The 20,441-nt window shown below is 49.7% G+C and overlaps 5 protein-coding genes across 5 annotated transcripts; 1 reads left to right on the top strand and 4 right to left on the bottom strand.

Annotated features, from left to right (window-relative positions):
- The first annotated feature begins 718 nt into the window (after positions 1 to 718).
- Positions 719 to 1,587, top strand: LOC117589681 (probable prefoldin subunit 5). Its single transcript, XM_034281835.1, has 3 exons — positions 719 to 886; positions 1,011 to 1,220; positions 1,281 to 1,587. The coding sequence occupies exons 1-3, from the start codon at positions 788 to 790 to the stop codon at positions 1,476 to 1,478; spliced, it is 507 nt and encodes a 168-aa protein (XP_034137726.1). The 5' UTR covers positions 719 to 787; the 3' UTR covers positions 1,479 to 1,587.
- On the bottom strand, positions 1,550 to 2,505 carry LOC117589679 (reticulocyte-binding protein 2 homolog a). Its single transcript, XM_034281833.1, has 3 exons — positions 2,191 to 2,505; positions 1,712 to 2,134; positions 1,550 to 1,653 (listed from the first exon to the last, which is right to left on the bottom strand). Exons 1-3 carry the CDS (start codon positions 2,419 to 2,421, stop codon positions 1,585 to 1,587), a joined length of 723 nt encoding a protein of 240 aa, XP_034137724.1. The 5' UTR covers positions 2,422 to 2,505; the 3' UTR covers positions 1,550 to 1,584.
- Positions 2,506 to 2,656: 151 nt separating this feature from the next.
- Positions 2,657 to 5,054, bottom strand: LOC117589675 (T-complex protein 1 subunit alpha). Its single transcript, XM_034281828.1, has 4 exons — positions 4,893 to 5,054; positions 4,476 to 4,629; positions 3,529 to 4,419; positions 2,657 to 3,467 (listed from the first exon to the last, which is right to left on the bottom strand). The coding sequence occupies exons 1-4, from the start codon at positions 4,963 to 4,965 to the stop codon at positions 2,912 to 2,914; spliced, it is 1,674 nt and encodes a 557-aa protein (XP_034137719.1). The 5' UTR covers positions 4,966 to 5,054; the 3' UTR covers positions 2,657 to 2,911.
- A 338-nt stretch (positions 5,055 to 5,392) lies between these two features.
- Positions 5,393 to 6,769, bottom strand: LOC117589899 (solute carrier family 41 member 2-like). Its single transcript, XM_034282169.1, has one exon. The coding sequence runs from the start codon at positions 6,767 to 6,769 to the stop codon at positions 5,393 to 5,395; it is 1,377 nt and encodes a 458-aa protein (XP_034138060.1).
- Positions 6,770 to 6,891: 122 nt separating this feature from the next.
- On the bottom strand, positions 6,892 to 19,016 carry LOC117589673. The gene is made up of 4 exons (XM_034281816.1): positions 18,865 to 19,016; positions 11,356 to 15,299; positions 11,177 to 11,297; positions 6,892 to 11,108 (listed from the first exon to the last, which is right to left on the bottom strand). Exons 2-4 carry the CDS (start codon positions 15,180 to 15,182, stop codon positions 7,704 to 7,706), a joined length of 7,353 nt encoding a protein of 2,450 aa, XP_034137707.1. The 5' UTR covers positions 15,183 to 15,299; positions 18,865 to 19,016; the 3' UTR covers positions 6,892 to 7,703.
- Positions 19,017 to 20,441: the final 1,425 nt, after the last annotated feature.

Raw genomic sequence — 20,441 nt, 5'->3', positions numbered from 1 at the left:
GTATATTTTTTAAATGACAAGGTATATTTTGGTATACTTTATCGATAGTTCCGCAAAAAACTCGGGTTGGGAAAACATCGATAGTGGCCACCGAAGATGGTGGAAATAGTATACGTAACCTAGAATACCCTAGTAACAATTGCTATGGTTTAGCATGAAATATCTGTATTATTAACGCATTATTAACGCCATCAAAGATATCTAATGTAAAAATATATAGTATAAGTAAAAGTAAGTAAAGTAGAGGCTCTGAAGAGCAATGAACCAAATTCAGACTTATCAGACGAAATCCACCGGAACATGGACAATTCCTTCACAAGCAACTTTATTGTGGACTGGATACACGGTCACAAGAACATTGCCATCAATGAAAAGACTGATATACTAGACAAATCAGCCACTAGTGTAGGCAAAATATCTAATTTACCCCTAACATTCGATGAAGAAATCAGAAAAGTTAAAAAAGTTCAGACGGATTGGAACAATAAGTACAAGGAAATATCAAAAACCAAAGGAATTTACACATCAATCCATTAAATTATATTTTACTACTATATAATTTGTTAAACTCTTAAACACGACCAGACTTCTTAACTCGGCATAATATTGTTTAAATTATAAGAACATTTCTAATGCACCACCTTGCATGCACTCATCAGCAACCATCGATAGCAACAAATATCGACAGAAACAACGAACATACCCTTTTCAAGAAAATATCGACAGTCATCGGACTGCCGAGTTGGAAATTTTTAAATTATAAAAAATAAATAAATTATCAATAAAAATGGCTGGTACCTCAAGCGCAACCGCAAAGCCTGAGATGATCGATCTCACCAAGCTCAGTCCGGACCAGCTGATGCAGATCAAGCAGGATTTCGAGCAGGTGAGTCGCGCGTGTGGGTGTTTCTGGCTAGCGGCGTGTGTGAGTCAGGCGGTGGGTGAGGGGCAAGAGAGTGGCAGAATGCAGCACATGCTAATAAAAGTCGCCTTTGCCTGTGTTTCCGCAGGAGATGGGCAACATACAGGAGTCGCTGTCGACTCTGCATGGCTGCAAAGCCAAATACGCTGGCTCCAAAGAGGCGCTGGAAACGTTCCAGCCGGACTGGGAGAACCGTCAGATATTGGTGCCGCTGACGAGCAGCATGTACGTGCCCGGACGCGTGAAGGACCTCAACAACTTTGTCATAGACATCGGCACCGGCTACTACATCGAAAAGGTAACCCCCATTCCTACCACTATCCCAGACTGTCTGCTGAAACATCTGTTTGTTTGATAGGACCTTGAGGGTTCCAAGGACTACTTCAAGCGCCGCGTCGAGTACGTGCAGGAGCAGATTGAGAAAATTGAAAAGATACACCTGCAAAAGACACGATTCCTAAACTCAGTGATGGGCGTGCTGGAAATGAAACAGGCAGCAGCCGTGAAGGTAATGCAGGCCCAGCAACAGCAGCAGCAATCCAACCAGAGCTCCTAGGCAGGCGTGACGGGTATGGGATGAAGCAGAACAAAGAAGAATTAAATTATTAAACTTATAAACACGATGTGTGCATTTAATTAACATAGTTTATTAAATTGTTCCACTATTTTTTGGCCTCCTCCAATGCAACGCTCAGAACCTTTAGCTTCTGCTCGTAGGCGGACCTCAGCTCCTACAAAGTGAAAAAGAGTCAATGGGGGGCTATAACCTAAGTCGAGACTGTAACCCACCTTGAAAATCTTCGATTGTGTGTCGTACTCCGCCCGCAACTTGTCGTACACGCCCTTGGATATAACCAGCTTCTTCTCGGTCAGCGCACACTTGTCCTGCTCGGCCTTGATCCACAGCTGGCTCTTCTCCAGACGCTCTTGTGTGTGCTCGCACTCTGTCGTCTTCAGCTGCAGCATGTCTTTGGTCACTTGCACCACCTCCTTTACGGACTCCACCTGCTGCTTCAGCACAGAGATCTGCTGTTCCTGCTGCTTGTTCACCTTGGTCTTCTCGAACAGCAGCGTCTTTGCCTTGAGCAGCAGCTCCTCCTGTTCTTGGCGAGACTTGGGTGCCTCTGTGCCGCCCAGCATGACGGACTGCTTGAGGGCCTGCTCCAGCTGTGCGACACGCTTCTTCAAGCGTTCATTCTCGAATTTTGCCTCCTTGAATAGAGTTCGATGCAGATTCAGTCAAGGGATGGGCCATGTTCGATACTAACCTCAAAATCTTTTCGAAGTGCTCCGATTCTCTTGCGAGACTCCTCTAGCAACGCCTGTTTCTCGCTCTCCAATGTGAAAACCATATCGAGCAGCTCATTTTGTGGCTGCTGCTGTTCCAGTTGTGGCTGTGCCTGCACTTCCTCCTGCTCGTTGGCCGTGGCCAGATCTGTGTTATTATTGTTCACATCGCCATCGCCACCAACAGCGCCCTCGTCAATAGTTTCGGACATTTTATCTTTATGGAAAATTATTACCAAAAATTTACGAAACGAACAAATTCTCTGAGCAATGTGCGTTATGGCTGCTGCTCTGCCTTTTTGATGTTTTCTTTTTCCGTATTTATAGACAGCACGAAACGAAATAGATGCAAACGCTATTTATAGGATCCACTCTCCGGAGCGGAGCGCTCTCTCGCCAATAGATTGTTCTCCCACAAAATAATTGGAGAAACATAAACAAGTGATCTCCAGTTAAGTTGGCGCCTCAGCATATCCTGAAGTTTCATTTATTATGCCTTGAAGCGTGAATGAGAAGGGATTACGGATTACAGATGTGCGGTGTTAATACAAATCGCAATTAGCAAAACAATTCAATTGTTATTACATGAAATGGGAAATGTGCGGGGCGACAATTGAAAATGAGTGGCGTTGCGTGTGGTTGTGTTTTGATTAAAATTAAATGCCTAAACAGAGTAGAAGATGTGTCATAAGTGCGTTTGCCTTAACCATCCAGCTCGCCTGCGGCACAGGCATCAGCATAGCTCTTGCCGCTCTTGTCCTCCGGATTCAGCTTGATCATATCGTCAATGCGCAAAATGGTGATGGCTGCCTCAGTGGCAAACTTCAGGGACTTGATCTTCGACATGGCAGGCTCCAGCACACCAGCCTTCTTATTGTCCCTGACCACACCCTCGATCAAATCCAGGCCGGTCCACTTGAGCTCAGAGTGCTCGGGCTTTGTTTGACTGGAGTTGTGGTAGGAGCGCAGCTTGGCCACCAGATCCGTGGCATCCTTGGCCGCATTCACGGACAGTGTCTTGGGAATGACCAACAGCGATTTGGCGAACTCGGCAATGGCCAGCTGCTCGCGGGAGGCAATCGATGTGGCAAAGTTCTCCAGGTAGATGGACAGAGCGGCCTCCACGCAGCCGCCGCCAGCAACAACCTTTTTGCTCTCCAGCACGCGCTTCACCACGCACAGGGCATCGTGCACGGAACGCTCCATTTCGTCACAGTAAAAGTCATTGGGACCACGGAGAATGATGGAAGCGGCAGCGCTAAATAAAAATGTATATCAAAATCTGTTTCATTTGAAGAGCTTTTGAATCTGCAACTTACCGTGCCTTTGTGCCCTTGATGAGAATGAGCTCATCATCGCAGATACGCTCCTGTGCGATTTCAGCGGCTTCACCCACCATAGAGGCATCGAAGCTCTCCTCACCATCCATGTTTGTCAGAGAGGTAAGGAAGGCGGCTCCAGTGGCCTTGGCAATGATCTTTAGATCACTCTTCTTCACGCGACGCACAGCCATGGCTCCGGCCTCAACGAAATACTTCATGCAGAGATCATCGACACCGCCGCTGACCAGGACCACGTTGACACCAGTGCCCAGAATCATGTTGATGCGCTCCTTGGTGATGTCCAGCTCACGCGCACGAATGGCCTCCAGCTTGTCGGGGTCGTTGATCAGCACCTGCACACCCATCTTCATCTTGGTCTTCTGCAGCGAAAAGTCCAAGCAGGCAATCTTTGCGTTTACAATCTTCTTCGGCATCTGCTGGGAGGCAATGGTGCAGTTGAGAGCGTATCCAGGGATCAGAACCGATTCGCGGGCCGACTTTCCATGGGCCTTCAGCACATTGATGGCCTTGATCGAGTAAGCGGTCTGGCCCCTGGGATCTGTGATCTTGACGGAATGGGCGGCATCCACAACCATGGTGGAGAAGAAATCAGCATCAGCGCCAATAATCTTGGAGCTCATCGAGGTTTTGGCAATGTTGATCAGAGTATCGCGACCCAACTCGTCCACGGGGGCAGTCAGATGCTCCGAGATGTACTTGCAGGCCTCCTTGCAGGCAATACGGTAGCCAGAGATGATCGAGGTGGGATGGATCTTTTGCTTGACCAACTCGTCGGCGTTCTTCAGCAGCTCGGCGGCCAAAATGACCACAGATGTGGTGCCATCTCCAACCTCCTCGTCCTGCAGCTGTGCCAGCTCCACCAAAACCCTTCAAAAACCACAATCAATGTTCATTAACATGTGTGTGCGTTGCCTTCTACTTACTTGGCGGCTGGGTGCTCCACCTCGAGCAAGCGCAAGATGGTGGCTCCATCGTTGGTCACCGTGACATCACCGATATCATCCACCAGCATTTTGTCTAGGCCAACCGGTCCCAGGGAGCTCTTCACGATGTTGGATATGGACAGTGCTGCCATAACTAAGGAATGGACGGAAAAGAAAGAAAGGAAAATGGAGTCATAACCTCACTTTGCAATGTTTACGGGATAACTCAGTTTATCTTCACTTATAGTATGCATTCAGTAGATAAATCATCGCTTCTTTTTGCGAAGCCCTCCCACAACTTTGTTCGGGAACATTCTCGGGCCCGCAAGAGACCGCCTGACCAGAAACGTGCTTCGCCCCACCGGCAGTCAGACAGACGCGGCTCTGCAGCTGTTCTTAAATGCAAATGTTTCTTACCATTCTGTGTGCGCACCGGCGCTCCAGACTGCCGCGTGCCCGCAATGGATAAAGGACTTGCCATGGTCGACATTTTGCTGTGTGTTTTTTTATGACTTTTAATAGAAAAAACGAAATAAATTAAATTGCAATCGCACGCTGAGAAAACCGCCTGACTCACTTTCAGTGTGACCGCGGAACCGTCATACCCTCAAAATATACCATCTCATTTTAAAAATATACCGTACTCTTAATTCATATTCCTCGATGTTGATATTCAAGAAAACATGCTAAACAAGTGCTAGAGTGCTAGAAGAGAGCATTAAATAAAGACGATTTAAAAAATATATATAAATTCTCCACCTAGTATTAACAGTATTTTCGCTTCAAATGACATCTCGCTTATATATCGTAGGTAGTTAGTTCTCTTATGAACCTATCGTCTCGGCAGAGGTTTAAGTTGAGGCGCGGTTTAAGATTTATTTAAATCTTACACGCCTAAAATGTAGCAGCTTGAAGCTTTACAAGTTTAAGTTGAACCTCAACCAAGGCTCTTTGGCAGTGTATTCGTAGTCGGCGTAGCGCAGCAGTTGGAACATGATGGCGAGCAGGCCCGTGCCCAGGCCATCTCCCAGAGCCGTCAAATAGGGAATTGCAGAGCTGTCCGGATCGATCCTGTGCCGCCAAAGCAGATGCACCAGGAAGTGGGCGCTCCACAGCAGAATGAGCAGCTGCAGCAGGCTGGTCAGGGCAAAGGAGCCGAGGAACACGACACCAACTGAAACGTGCGACTTGTAGAGATAATCCGCAATGTACACGAGAATTAGGTTGCCCGGAATGGAGAGAATAATCAGAATACGCGAGACGTGGGAGTAGACAGTGCCATAGAAGTACACTCTGTGGGGCCACTCAAAGATGCGCGTGTCCTTGGGCAGCTGGCCGAGCTTGGAGCGCTTGTACAGAATGGTGCCCATGTTGCTGGTCTGCACGCAGACTAGATTCCCTCCAATGCCGTTGATGATGGGCGAGAAGATGGCAAATCCACCGAACTGCTCCACCGACGAGCCGAGCACGAAGCCCCCAAACTCACTGATGCACAGCGCACCCAGCACTGGTATCCAGCTCATCAACAGCAGCGGGCGGGTGTAGATGTTCCGCAGGACCACTATCAGCCAGAGGGGCAGCAGGATAAACACGTAGCAGAGCATTACGCAAACACTAATCCACATGTACGTCTTGCCCACTTCGTGAAGGTAGGCGGCGCTGAACGAGAGCAGACTGATGGTCACCACATCGCCGATGGAGGCCACAATCGGTGTGGCCATGTAGTCCGGATTGAAGCGGTAGCGCTGCGAGAACAGAATGGTAACCATCAGCACCGAGTCGAGGAACATGCTTGCGGTGCTGGACGTAATAAGGGCCGCCGCTGTCAGCGTTGAAAAGTTGTCGAACTTCAGCTTGTGGGCCACCGCGGAGCTGACGGTCAGCGTGAATGTGCACAGCAGCAGGGAGCAGACAATGGCCTGCACCTGGACCAGCGCCATGTTGCCAATAACAATCTTCCAGATGTCGCCCTTGTTCTTCATGTGTCCCAGATTCGAGTGCGTGCAGAACCTCGCTGCCACGCACATGTCCAGGTTGCCTTTGAGGCCGCACAGCACAGGCACCAGCACGAACAGTTCGGCCATTTGCTTGTACACGGTCCAGTGTTGGACATTGCCCAGCATAATGCCTGCCGTTATGGTGCCCAGCCCGGCCAGAAAGAAGGGTATCACGATCTGAATGAATGTCGAGTACCAGGGCTCGCGGTTGATTGCTGCCTCGCTGTCATCCTCAACCTCTGGCTGCTGCTGTTGCTCCGACTGGATGACATTTTGATTCTCTCTCTTGGTTGCCATTTCCACTGCAAAAACATTCCAGATTCTCATCAGCATGGGCCTTAGATATAGTAATTAATATATTAATATCTGATTTTAGATAGTAAATCCAATGATGTGTGTACATTTCACCTGTTTGTTTGTTTGCTGAAAAGCATTTCGTTTTATTAATCTTCAAATTTGTTAATCGCCTTGAGTCGAAAATAACAAAATAGTTAATACAAAAGCTGCTGCTGCCTGGATACATACTTAATTAATTATAATTAATATGCTAAAAGATCAACGCCCGGTAGTGGCTGTCTATTTTAAAAAAGAAATACTTAAAAAGCAGTGACTACAAAATTGGTTTTTCCTTTTGTTTTCCTCAAATATTTTTTGGTTTTTTTTTGCATACTAAAAAGAGTTCCACAAATGGGACAAGCCAACGTAAATGATATACGATGCCGTTCCTTGTGGCTGTAACTCTTACAACTAAATGTAAAAACTAAATCCGAATTAACCTCTCGCTTTGAATAACAATATCTACCGAGTATATAGCAATTACATATGCATTTGTATATATATTGTATATATGGGAGAAGAGTTGTACACATTTGAAAGGCCTGAATATCTATTACATTTGGCTACACACCGAGTCCACCGCCCACTGTACAGGCGTGGGGATGCTCTGACTGTGATTTTCGATTAGTTTGAGTCACTAGGAGTTTTGCGCTATCGCTATGCTAGACTGGTTGCTTACAAAGTACACGTATTTATATATATATTAAGTAGAAGGATAACTTTATATAAATTACTATATAATGGTTATCGTATGTTATGTATTGTTTATGTATATTGCCTTCTATCCTATTAACTCTTTGATTTTTACTCTGACTCTAGCGCTGCTGCTGCTTGTGCGTTTTCCGTTCGTGTTCGAAAATGCGTGAAAATACATATAAAAGGAGTTTTTGGGAATCTATTTCCTTGCACCCACAACGGGTAGCTTGGACTTGACGCCGCCAACTGCCGCCTTCTCGGGCGTGTTATCAAAAGTGGAGCTGCGCAGCAGCGTGGGCTTCGGCTTGGGACCACCTGCACCCGCCACCGTTCCCGGCCCAACTCCGTTGAGCGTATTGGAAGATTTCGTTTGCTGTGTCCTCAAATTGGACGATTGCTTCGTTTTGGCTTCGTCCACGCGCTTCCAGATGTTGGCAATTCGACTTTGTGCCTGATTGATCTTGGCTGCCGCCACAGCTGCTGCACTGCTACCGTTCAGATTGGAATTGCTGCGTGAGGGCGGTGTTGTGGTGGACACGCGGGTGGGGGCCACTCGCGATGTTCCCGCTGACTTTGTGCCGGCCAGACGGAGGCTGGTATTGGCACGCTGTGGCGTCACCCGTCGAGCAACTGGAGCTGTGACAGTGCGTTTCGGAGATCCGCCGAGTGATTTTGGAGTCTCGCCTCCTGCGGTCTTTTTTGTGGGCAGCTTGGACACGCGATGGCTGGGACTGCTGTTGGCCGGCTTGGCCTCCACGACGGGCACCTGCACATTGCTATTTGTCGGCTCGTCCTTCACAAAAGTTCCCTGACGTTCCAGGCGAGCGGGTGCTGCTTCTGCTGCTTTTGCTGGAGTGGCAACTGGCGGCGGTGTGGCCTTCTTTTTGGGCGGTAATCCAGTCCGCTTGGCAATGGTGGGGGAGAGGGTTTTCTTCTTGGGATTGGCGGCACTGCTGCTATTCCGCTGACTCTGCATGCTGTAGGGCGACACGTAGGCAGGCTTCTTGCGTCCTCGCACCACCTTCACGGCTGTGGCAGGCTCCAGGGTTGGCGGTTGAGGCGCGGCAATGGGTGATTTAATATCCAGCACTGCCGGCGGAGGCGGCAACTCCGGCTCCTGGCCATGACACGACTCTGTCTCTGAGTTCTGATCGCATTCCGGGTGATCCTCCTGCTGCTCTTCCGCTGGGGCCTGTCCAATGTTGATGTCCGTGATGTACGTGAACTGCTGCATCATGGCGCGAATGGAGGACAACTGTTCGCTGGGACAATCGTCTCCGTTGGCCTGCCCCAGGATGAGCGCACGTGGACACTCAATCAGTTGGGTCTTGTAGCGTTCGGCACTGCCTCTCCGCCTGCCATTGGCCCGAGGTGGCGATGGCGTGGCCACATTGGCCGTTGTCTCCACAATTTCAATCTGCAGGGTTTCATTAAACTCCAGGCCCAGGCCAAGTCCGTCCAGCTCTTGGCTCTTGCTGGCAATGGTGTAGGTCTTGAAGCGATCCTTGGCCAGTCGCCGCTTCTGTTTGGGTGTCAGCGAGCGGCGATTGGGAGAGGGCGTGGATCCCTGCTTGGGCGTGGACTCGGCCGAGCTAAAGTCATTCATGGTGGCATCTTCATCGCCATCCTCCTCGTCGTAGCAGCTCTGGAGCACTGTGAACGACTGATCATCGCAGGCAGCCGTCTCGTAGTTCGACACAGAGATGGTGGTGGCCATGCTGCAGTCCTGCTCGCCATCGGCCACTTCCGACTGGATGCTGTCCACGCTAATCATCGAGTCGAGCAGCTCGTCCATCAGCGACGGCGGCTTGATGTTGTCCAGCAGATTGCAGCTGGAGTTCACGCTCTCCGCGCTGCCAGCCAGGTGGCCGAGGGCCCGCCGTGCCACCAGATTGGCGGGGAATGCCTTGCGGGCAAATCTCGGCGACTTGCTGGGCAACTGCAGGCGCAGGGAGCTGGGCTGTGAGTGATCCTGGTAGCAGCTGTTCAGCGATTCCATGCCCGAGGGCGGCCGCACATTGTCCAGATCCAGGCTGTTCATGCTGAACGTCTGCTCGGTGTTGTCCTCGTCTTCATTTTGAAGATTCTGCAGCAGATTCTCGGCCACGGCACGCGCCTCAAAAGCAATTATCGTGGAGTTGGTCATCATGGAGGAGCTGGTGCCATTGAATAGCAGACTCCGCGGCGTCAGACCCGCGTTCTGCACTTGCCCACCCAGCTGAAAGTTCAGTCCGCCGCCCGAGGAGCTGCTCGAGTGAGTTCCGTTCATTAGGGTTTGCGTTTCCGTCTCCGCATCCAGGGATAGCGGCTGCGATGGCTGGTCCTCGTTGGTGGGCGTAATCTCTGCCAATTCGTTAACCAAAGACTTGGCCTCTGTGGCATCCTCATCCCCATCCACATCATCGTCGTCGTAGCTCAGCGAGGCCTGGAGCACGGGCGCCGTTTGGCTAACGCTGGGAAAGGAGACATCATTCGGGCAGGTGTTCTCGTTCCACGTGTTGTGACTGTTGGTATTCGTTTGGTTTTGATTCTTGCTGTTGCTGTTGCTGTGACTGTGGCTCCTCAGCTGCTCCGCGGAGGTGACAAACTCCAGGGTCAGCCGCTCCACAGATTTGAGCATCAGATCGGGATCCTTGTGCTTCTCATTGGCCGAGACCGAGCTGCAGCTGGCACTGGGTGGCGCACTGTCCAGCCGCACCATGGTTTCCATGATGAAGGACTGGTTTGACTCGTCGCTGGATCGATCCGAGTCTAGCTCCAGCTTACACCCAATATCTGTCGCGAGAGCGTTCCCGTTCGCGTTCTCTCGATCTGGAGCTGGAGCTGGGCTTTTTGCTGTGTCGATGCCTGTGCCGATGGCGGCGATATGACTGCTCGATGGCAGGCTGTTCGGGCTGGGAATGCTGCTGCTGGTGCTGTTGCTGCTGCTGCAGCTGCTGTTGTTGCAGCTGCTGTTGGCGTGCGCTTTCTGCTCTACGTCTGGAGCTGCTGCTGTGCTGGGGGCACTTGCTGATGTAGTAGCTGCCATTGGGTGACACGGTTCCAATACAGCTGCAGACGTAGTCAGGACGTTTTTTGGCACGGCGTTGATCTTCTTGGAGATGCCCGTATTGATGCACTCCTGCAGCAGTTTCTCGTCCTTCCTCTCGCGCTCTCTCTCCCTATGATGGTGATGATTATGATGGCCATGGCTGTGATGATGGCTGCTGCGTTGTCGCTTTGTCAGCTGCTGCTGCTGCTGCTGCCCACCAGAGGATGGCAGCTGCACGGGCAGCGAATCGAACTGCTTGTGATGCGATGTCACAGGCAGTGGAGGCGGCGCCTGATGCTGGGACTGTGACTGTGACTGCTTGGACTTGTACATGCCCTTGAGTATGCACAGCTCAAAGAGCGACTTGGATTGGTTGTCGTTCGAGTCGCTGGAGTCCACCGAGCTGTATGACTCCTGCTGATTCTTGCGCACCGTCATTGCAGAGTTCAACGAGCACGCGGAGGTGGCCGCATTGATGGCCATGGGCTGCGAGGAGCTCAACGAACTGGACCGCTTGCCATTCGAGCTGAAGCCAAGATTCGATTTGGGTCTATTGCAGCCAGCGGCAATAGCCTGGGGAAGGAAGAGAGATGAGAAATCAGATGCTGTGCAAAACGAAGGGAGACCGATCGATCTTTTACCTGACTCAACAAATTGGTGTCGTCCTCGGAGTCGATGGACAGCGAACTCAGCGAATCATCTTGCCAATGCGGCGGTCGGGATGAAGATTGATCAACAGATGCTTTGGGTTCCATGCTGGCACTAAGGAAATTCAGTAACACAAATAAATGAAAGCCTTTGGCAGCTGTCAAATACTTACCCCACTGCTGTTTCCTTTAGCTGCACCGCTGGACCCACCAGACTGGAGCCCACAGTGAGATTGGACAGACCAGAGACCACAGAAAAGTTGCAGGGACTATCCTCTACCAGAAATTTGCTCATTTCATCGCTGGAGGGCAAATACCCCGGCAGCAGGCTGCCTCCTCCACGTCTCATCATGGCAATGGGATCATCCTGCTGCGTCTGCTGCTTCTGCATGCCATCCCGTATGCATTGCTGCAGCAAATGCTGCCCTGCTGCTCCGCCACAGTCCGAGGTATTCGAGGAGACTGCGTCAGCGGAGGAGGGCGGATCGGGATCCTTTAGCTCGTTGCAAGAGTTCACGGAGATGGCCGACAGATTGGTGTGGCTGCCCACCTTCGAGAGCAATGCGGGCGTGTCTTCGGTGCAGTAGCTGCGAGTGGTTTCCTCTGCCTCCGCGGACGTGGGCTTCCGCTGCATTCCCATGTTGATGCAGTTGGCCAGCAACAGTTCATCCTCGTTGTAGTGCTCCGCCTGCTGTGCCGCTTCCTTTTCATCGTCCACAACGCTGAGGCTGCTCAGACTCGTTGCCGTTGAAAACAGTGCCGGTGTGTGCTCCACATTGAAGCTGCTCAAATCATCCTCAAAGACGCTGCGGAGGGGACGCATGCTGGCCGCTACAGGGGGACCAGGAGACTGTCTGTTCATACTGTTGCGCCTGGGAGACTGCGGCATGCTCTGAGTGGGCGAGTCTGGCAGTTCCGATGGTGAAATGACGCCACTCGCCAGTCGACTGAATTCACTGACCACCGAACTTTTGTCGTCGCAGTTGGCCACATCCACATCGGGATCGTGCACAAGGGAATCCATGGAGCTGCGGCGCGAGAACATCAGTGGGGTTTCCAAGGCAGAGGAGGGCTTCACCAGCACCTCCTCCTCCTCCACTTGCTGGTGCTGCTGCTCCTCCTCCTCCTCTGGCAGTAGCTGCTGCACAGGCTTTGCTTTCGTTTCTGCAACGAGCGGACCAGCTGCCAGCTGCATGGCCTTGATGCCCGACTCATCCAGACTGCTGAGTGAATCGTAGCGACTAAAGTAGCCGGGTGTACCCTCCTCGCAGTAGTTGATGGGCTTCTCCGGTGTATACGAACCGGAGCCACTGCACTGCGACAGCTTTGGTAGCTTCTTGGGCGCAGCAGAGGCAGCGGCACAAGCAGCGGCCTTGACTTCCGGCTTTACCTCCGATTCGACTTCAGTCTTGGCCGCCAGCCGCAGATCCGTGACAGATGCCGCATTGGAGATCACATACGGCGTGTCCTCGGTTTGATAGCACTTGACACTATCGTCCAGGATGAGCAGTATCTCCTGTCCCTCGGCCTTCACGGGCGTCGCTGTCGTCTTCGTTGCTGTGCTCTTTGCTGATATGTCCAGAAGGTCGGCCTCCAGCTGATTCTCGGCGTAGCGCAGACTGAAGTCTGTCGGCTGATCGAGGTCCGTCTCCTGATATGTCGATGTGCCGGCGAGTGTCTTGGTGGCGCTCTCGCTGTACTTGGCCGAGTAGTCGATGGGCTGCTCCTCGGTGGCCTCTGCATCCTGCTCCATTTCCAGCTCAAAGTCTGTTATCTTCGGCTGTCCCTTGCGCTGGGCATCCGAAGCCGAAGCGGAACGCATCAGATGCTCGTAGGCAGAGTCCGATTTGGCCGAGTAAACCGAATCGCGGCTCTCGCTCTTCGTGAGCATCGTGGATCGGGTGAGGCGTGGCACAGCCGGGTGTCGCCGCGACGAACTGGAGGCTCGCTTGCCCCCCGAGTCCAGATTGTCGCACGTCTCGGAGTGGCGCTCGCCCAGCTCCTGCTGCAGGGCCTTGGCCTTGCGTGCCTCCAGCGTGGGCAGCGCCTTCAATCCCATCGAACGGGCAATGGGATCCAGCTGATGCTGATTCTGCACCGCCGGACGAAAGTTCAGCAGGTTCTTGAGGGCCGAGGAGCTGCCCTCCGAGATCATGGCATGCTTCGAGTGGATGAGGGAGCGCAGCATCGGCACCGCCCCATTGTCCCACAGGAACTTCTGGTCCTCCGGGCAGCGGGCCGACAGATTCCACAGCGTGCCGCAGGAGTTGCTGACGACCGTCAGGCTCTCGGACTTCAGCTGCTGCAGGAGAATGGCCAGACAGTTGTGCTGGCGCAGCACCTGCCGATACGGCTCACAGACGGCAATGTGGCTGGAGACATTCCGGAGTATGCCGCCCGCATTCTCGATGATTTTTAGGGTCTTGCTGGGTCCCTCGTAGCTGAGCATGCCCACGAGGAAGGCCAGGGCACCGTCCACGGCACAGAACTCTGCCTTGTTGGTGCTGCAGTGGGCGGAGAGATTCCAGAGGGCCGAGAGTATGGCCTTCAGGGTGTTCTCGCTCTTGTTACGCATGGCCGCCAGGGCCAGGGCCGTCACCGTGCCAATCTCGTTGAGCACCGCCTTCATGTTGCTGTCCGCCCGCCAGGAGAGATTGCGCAGCACACTGGCCGTCACCTGGAGGAGATCGTCGGGCGCCGAGTCCAGCTGGGCCACCAGCGCCTCCATGAACTGCTTCTGGCCGCAGAGCAAAGCCTTGTTGTTCTCATCCCCGAAGGTGAGATTGGTGAGGGCCATCAGGGCGTAGCGACGCAGCGAATTGCAGCACTGATCCTCGGGCTTGGGCCCATGGGCCGCATGGTCCAGGTGGACCAGATTCGGAATGGCATGCAGGGCCCCCAGGGCGCACATGGCATGGCGATGATCCTCGTCGAAGCTGATCTTCATCAGGGAGGAGATCGCGGCCAGCGGATGCCTGTCCGAGTCATCGGCTATGGCCTCGCCGCCGCTCTGGAGCAGGGTCTTCAGGAAGGCGCAGTAGTCGAGGATCTGGTCGAGCAGGCGCAACACCTTGGCCTCCCTCCGACCGGACTTCTCGTCCGGATGCGTGTGCACCACATTGTGCAGGGCCTGGCTGGCGCATTTCCTCACCTCCAGGTCGTTGTCGGGGGCATGCATCATCTGCACGAGCAGCGGCATGCAGCCGGAGCGGCGCAGCGTGGCACAGCTCTGGGCATTGCCCGACAGCTCCAGAAACTTTTTGGCCATCTCCAGGGGATCGTTGGAGCCCAGCATCGAGAGCAGCGAGTAGACACACTCCACCTTGGAGCCCAGTGTGGCATCCACAGCGGCAGCTGCTGCCGTGCCATAGCGCTCGTCGAAGCTTGTCGTCCAGGCGGCTCCTTTGGGCAGACGCGGCGGCGTTGGATTGTCGCCGTCGAGGAAGCGCGATAGCGTATAGGAAGGCTCCTTGCTGCGCGAGGCCCGCCCCGAGCTGGCCGGCGAGCCACCGTTCCGCTGTGGCAGCTCCTCCAGCTGCTGCTGCTGTGCGGACTTGCGCTCAAAGTTCCTGTCCAGACTGCGATGCTCCCGCATCTCGCGCAGCTCTTGGGCCAGCATGTAGTCCGGCGGTATGGGATTCTCATCCAGGAAATGCTTTGCTCCCGGCTTCTTGCCCACCACACCAACTGCTCCGACGCCGTTCTGTGTGAAATTGAGCGTGTTGTCGTCCTGCGTGAACTCCTTCTTGGTGTATCCGCTGGCGGCCAGCTCGTAGTCACTGATCTCTCCATCCCGCTCGTACTTCTTGTCCATTTTCAGCTGCTCGCCAGCAGCCGCTCCGAAACCATCCTCGTAGTCGGGCGGCGGCACTGCATCGTAGTCCAGGAAGTGGGGCTTACGTTCTGGCACATCGTCTATGCTGAGGCCGGCAATGGCTGCCGCCACCAGGCACGTGCCATCCACATCCTCCAGCTCTGGCGTCAGCGTTGGCTCCAACATGATGGAGGTGCCGAGGAGCCTCACGGGGAAGTTCTCTGTTTGTGCTGTGCTGCGTTGTGCTTTGGGCTCTTGCTCTTGCTCTTGCTCGAACTGTGCCTCAAGTCAATGCTCCATGGCCTGCAAATAGTAGTGGAAAGGAAAGGGAAGTGAGTGGCAGAATATGACACTTTTTTTTCTTGTTGTTTTTATAAATTTAGTGGCTAGTGGCGATCGGAGCATGGCGTGGGCTAATTTTAGTCACCAAACGCCTTTTGTACGCGTCATCACTTGACGTCTAAAAAGAAGAATACAATTTTTTCCCCTAAGCAAGGCGCTGAGCGCGGCTGAAATGGATACGCCCTGACGCCCCCGCCATATCAGGTGTAGGCCGGCCTCTGATCTGAGCACCCCACACACACATTCTGCGAGATGAGTTTTCTTCTTTTAAGTTTACTTAGGAATCTGACTCTGAGAAACAGACAATTGTAGACACTGGAGACAGTCGCTGAATTGAATTTTATATTCTATAAATATTGAATTATTATTTTATTTATTCTTTACGAATGGGACAGATTTCTTATGGGAAACTTTTTTTAAACGTACATTAATGCTTGGCTCGGAACGCACAAGCGAATGCTTCAAAAGAAAATGCCCAAGAATATAAACCAAATTTACGTTTCGTGAAAGGATCCCAAATTGAATTGTTTCGAGCCAATTTCCTCAAGCGGTTTTTCTCATGTCTTGTTTATGGACATTTAATGGTAATATCTGATTTCGAAGACACACCTATGTATCTACATTTAGCTCTACTTATTTTCCGCATCAACTTTCACGAGAACTACAATGCTTTACGGACCCCAAAAGTGTCTCTTCTATTACTTTGCAGCATGTAATGTTGAAATGAATGCAACTTTCAGCTATTGCACGTTCATGACTACATACATATATCCCACTGGCAGCAACAATAATCATCTCAATCATTATCATGATTAGTTTCTGTTGCTGCTGCTATTGCTGGTGGCTGCATCTTTTAGAAAGTTAGCGGCACACGGCGTCGTAGTCGTCGTCGTCGTCGTCGTCGTCTTTGCGGAATTTCCAGTGCATGAAAAAGATACAGATGCGTCTTCAGCAGCAAGAGGAGTGTATGGATTAAGTGTGGATGTGTTGGATGTGGATGCTACACTTCTGTAGATGCTACTCCCATGTGTAATCGTATTTTCTCATTTGAGGCTACCGTTTGAATTATGCGCAAAATGCAATTTGGAGCTGCTGTATTTTCTTTACATTTCTTATTTGCAGCGGCGCATGTGCCGTAAAATTGGGCATGCACACAAACACACACTCATGGAATACTCCTGTGTGTGTGTGTACATGTACTCTTAGAAGTCAGTGTATGATTTGGGGAATGACCCGTGGAATAGTCGTGTACTGCGTGTGTGCCAGTTCTCTCGTCGCAAAAATCTTGTTTCAAGCTCCAATTGGCAAATTAATCAACAAATTTAATTGCCCCACTAGCGAAGGAGGTTGGGAAACTCAACCACAATTCGAATGCAAATCCGCAACTCAGCAAAACGATTGTGTAATATTTCGCCAAAGAGGAAATGCATCGGAATGGAAGTGGAAATGGAAATGGAATGTTGGACTGTCCAAACCGCGGAGCCAATCATTCACCACTCGATTCGATTGTTGGACTAGGCCTTCAAACTTAGTTTGGACGCCCCTTATCGTTGATAGGGTAGATTTTGATGTATCATTTAGTTACACTCCCGCGATATAAGTGCTCGTTCTATTGAGCAACTAGCCAGAGCTCTGCGATGAATCAACAGTCCAACAATTGGCCAAAGTAGAGGAGGAATCCACATATAGTTTGTGTTTATATATGGATCCGCCTTTACATACGAGTATGTACCTGATAGATGGATGGATGTGCTGTGTGCTGGCACCCAAGTACCGCCACAAAGAATGCTAAAATATGCGTCACTTGTCTAGTCGCTAGACACTACTTCCCATCCCAGCCATACCCCTGGCCCTCCCTCGTTGTGTCATTAACCGCGGGGCACTGCCACAGGCACAGCCAAAAGCCATTACGGAAAAAGGAATCCGCCACCGCACAGTGGATGGGCATTGTTCGTGCCCCAAGGGAATACAAAATTGTCATTTATGCGGTTTCCCCCAGAGTCCAGACTGAATTATTTGATAAGCCGTGGACAATAAGTGAATGGGGAATATTGGTAAAGGGTTCTTTTGGTAATCATTTCAATAACTCTTTATTCCCCTAACTAATCCCACTGTACGGCAATAGGTTTGGCACACATTTTGCATACCGAATAAATATCTCTCAAATGGCAGAGAATTATCAAAAGAAAGAAAACCACGAAAAGATATACGGGAGGGAAGACAGAATGGCATGGCTTTGACTATGGAACCGAAGGCAATTAAACAGGCAAACTGGGAACATAAATAATAAAAGTATTTGTCCGTCCCCCCCGTCCGACTGTTTGCTCCATGTGTGTTTGCTCCTATAGTTTAATGAACGACGCCAGTCCGCTGTTGTTTTTATTGTTGGTTGTTAGTGGACGTTGATGATGTCTTTGCGGCACTACTGCTGCTACTACTGCCACTGCTGCTGCTGCTAACGATGATGATGATCATGAGTATGATTATGTAAATTGTAGAAAAGTAAAAGGGAAACTAAATACCATTGCCTATCACATGGAATAGTATCGTATGGTGGTATTATGGTACTCTCGTATTGTGTTTTTTCTCTGTTTTATTGTTTCTCTGGTATGTGGTGCTATTGTAGCATGTTGTAGAAAAACGGAAACAACAGGCAAAGGAAAGGTTTTAGAGGTCGAAGATTGTAATACACTGGATACATAAATCTGAGATATTGTTAGCTGATTTTAATCAAATTTTACTTACTTATTTAAGACAAAAATTACACTAAATCTTGATCTTGATCGTTCTTCTGACAGATGTTTCCTATAGTAATCCGATTTGCTCATATTTTAATGAGATATCCGAAATATCCTACAGTCTGTTACGTTGCGTGTACCCCATACACTAAACGACCGTTCCGTAGTTAATATCTTAATAGTTAAGTGGCTTGTGGCTACTCGTGCAACACACAGATAAAGAGATACATAAATAAATACGCTGCGATGTGTAGGCAAATGATTGATTATATGTTGCGAGAGAGTGAGAGGAATGGAGAGAGGGAAATGGAGACTGGTGGGTAAAATGACCAAAAATACTTATCAATTAGGCGTGCCTCACAATCACTTTGCTGCTGTTGCAGCAACAAAAAGTTGAAAAAGTAAGAGCTAAATGGTGATAAAGGAGTATACAATCGCCATCCAACCCCCTCACAAACACACACACGCATGCACACACAAACACCGATTCATAAAAGGTCCCAATTGGACTTTTATTGATTTTTCCTGTACAAGGAATCTGTGCGGAGATCCAGAAATCACTCGTAGCCAAAATGATCAGTTATAAAACAGGTGCCGCCACATAACTTTTACCCTATTTGGTGTCGTTCAACAAAAGGCGGTGCAAAAGGTATAGTATAGGTAAACATTCTACGTTTATTTTCATATTTTATTGTCACAAACACTCGCACGCACAAATACACACACACACGGAAGATGATTCCAATTTGAGACTCCCACACAGGGCGAGCTCCGTTCTGAGGCCATACCTTGACAGTTCTATGGAAGCGGTGCTGCTGTAGCCAGCTGACACATTTCACGCTTTATCACTGTTGTTTACTCTCGGATATTGCATTTATTTTTAATCATTACACATTTCGCGATAAAAACAAAATAAAATCAACCAACCGCTTATCACCAGTGTGACCGTAGACTTATCGATAAAATATCCCGTCTGTCCCTTCGAAAATAAAACCGAAATATACCGTCTCAATTTCAAGTATATCGTAAATATACTATGGATCACAAATCAGATTCTTCAATTGTGAGGTTCTGATTAGTTTAACCAGTCAGTTAGGAATTTCAGCGTTGCAACGTTAATTTGATCAGATTGATTAATCAATTATCTACAATCTAGCTTATTTTGTAAGACTCCTTTTCATTGGAATGTACTTAAGGATTGGTTCAAGCAAAGAAGGTGCACAGAAGTTCCCTTTTATTTTACATATTAGCTACACTGTAATTACACATTTGATACATTTGAAAAACAAAGGTGAGGAATATGGATATTTATATACCCTTTTTTTTTAAGTTGCTTTGAGACTTATATAAGAATTTTTCTCAGATAGACATGTATTTAATTAGATTCCTAATTTGATGTATTTGTAAAACTCATTCTTGTTATTTGCAAGCGTCTACAATCACATTTTGCCCCACATGCGTCTAGAAAATTTGTTAATTTCCTTTTCTTTAATATCCCAACAAGCTCTCCTCTGGTGAGGGAAAGGTGAGGGCCTTAAAAAATGCTCGTCCTTTTCACCTGCTTAACTTACCTTCCCATATTCCCTATAGTATAGTAGTGCCATCACCTTGAAATATACCGAAAACAATTTGACATACCGCGAAGGAGAGAGGGCTGCAAAACTATCGCTAGTTGTATTTCTTTTTTTACCCGGCATGAAAACGTTTATTTAAAATTGTTGAACGGTGGTAACTTAGCTTGAGTTACACTTTTCGGGAAGGGACTTTCTGGATGGACAGAGGCTAATTCACATTCAATTCGCTGCCAAAATAGGTCTTATCTAATTGATCTGCAAATAGGCGCATTACTTCTTGCTTCAGATAGGCCACCCAAGAGAAGGTCAAGATGCTCCCTCTGAAGAAACTGAATATAAAATCGAGTTGTTAAGGCGAGTTGCTATAGCTTGTCCCTAGGTGGCACCAGTGAGCCAGGTCTGATGTAGACAAATCTACAAATACAAACCCACTTGAGTATTTGTACAACGATACATCGTTGTACTGAAAGTATCGATAGCTCTTGATCGTTTTCTGAATGCCCGCTGAAACATTTATAAATGTTGGATTAAGAGATAAATACTTAAGGATATGTGTAAAATGACTGCGCCTTCCTACCTATCTGTGATTACTATTTTCAGCTTCCTTTACACACATTCCAGGACATTGTTTTCGGTTAAGCGAAACCAAAGACTGTGCAATTATTTTCGTGCTGCATTTTGTCTTCGTTTCGCCGCTGACCTCGCGCAGTTAATCATCCCGATCGATAATTGGATAGTGGATGTCTCTATTCTCGTTCGTTCTGTGTTTCCGCTCCCCTCCCCTCTCCACC

The sequence above is a fragment of the Drosophila guanche genome, unplaced genomic scaffold (assembly GCF_900245975.1).
Source record: "Drosophila guanche unplaced genomic scaffold, DGUA_6, whole genome shotgun sequence".
NCBI lineage: Eukaryota > Metazoa > Arthropoda > Insecta > Diptera > Drosophilidae > Drosophila > Drosophila guanche.
This window is presented reverse-complemented; position numbering and strand designations above follow the sequence as displayed.

Excerpts from the sequence above, each read along its gene's own strand:
- LOC117589681 (XM_034281835.1), top strand. The coding sequence starts at position 788 with ATGGCTGGTACCTCAAGCGCAACCGCAAAGCCTGAGATGATCGATCTC. Across the intron at positions 887-1,010 it reads TCAAGCAGGATTTCGAGCAG|GAGATGGGCAACATACAGGA; the intron begins GTGAGTCGCGCG and ends GTGTTTCCGCAG. Across the intron at positions 1,221-1,280 it reads CCGGCTACTACATCGAAAAG|GACCTTGAGGGTTCCAAGGA; the intron begins GTAACCCCCATT and ends TTTGTTTGATAG.
- LOC117589899 (XM_034282169.1), bottom strand. The coding sequence starts at position 6,769 with ATGGCAACCAAGAGAGAGAATCAAAATGTCATCCAGTCGGAGCAACAG.
- LOC117589673 (XM_034281816.1), bottom strand. The coding sequence starts at position 15,182 with ATGTTGGAGCCAACGCTGACGCCAGAGCTGGAGGATGTGGATGGCACG. Across the intron at positions 11,298-11,355 it reads CTAAAGGAAACAGCAGTGGG|TGCCAGCATGGAACCCAAAG; the intron begins GTAAGTATTTGA and ends GAATTTCCTTAG. Across the intron at positions 11,109-11,176 it reads ACACCAATTTGTTGAGTCAG|GCTATTGCCGCTGGCTGCAA; the intron begins GTAAAAGATCGA and ends TTCCTTCCCCAG.
- LOC117589679 (XM_034281833.1), bottom strand. The coding sequence starts at position 2,421 with ATGTCCGAAACTATTGACGAGGGCGCTGTTGGTGGCGATGGCGATGTG. Across the intron at positions 2,135-2,190 it reads CACTTCGAAAAGATTTTGAG|GAGGCAAAATTCGAGAATGA; the intron begins GTTAGTATCGAA and ends ACTCTATTCAAG. Across the intron at positions 1,654-1,711 it reads CACAATCGAAGATTTTCAAG|GAGCTGAGGTCCGCCTACGA; the intron begins GTGGGTTACAGT and ends TTCACTTTGTAG.
- LOC117589675 (XM_034281828.1), bottom strand. The coding sequence starts at position 4,965 with ATGTCGACCATGGCAAGTCCTTTATCCATTGCGGGCACGCGGCAGTCT. Across the intron at positions 4,630-4,892 it reads GCCGGTGCGCACACAGAATG|TTATGGCAGCACTGTCCATA; the intron begins GTAAGAAACATT and ends TCCATTCCTTAG. Across the intron at positions 4,420-4,475 it reads GTGGAGCACCCAGCCGCCAA|GGTTTTGGTGGAGCTGGCAC; the intron begins GTAAGTAGAAGG and ends TGGTTTTTGAAG.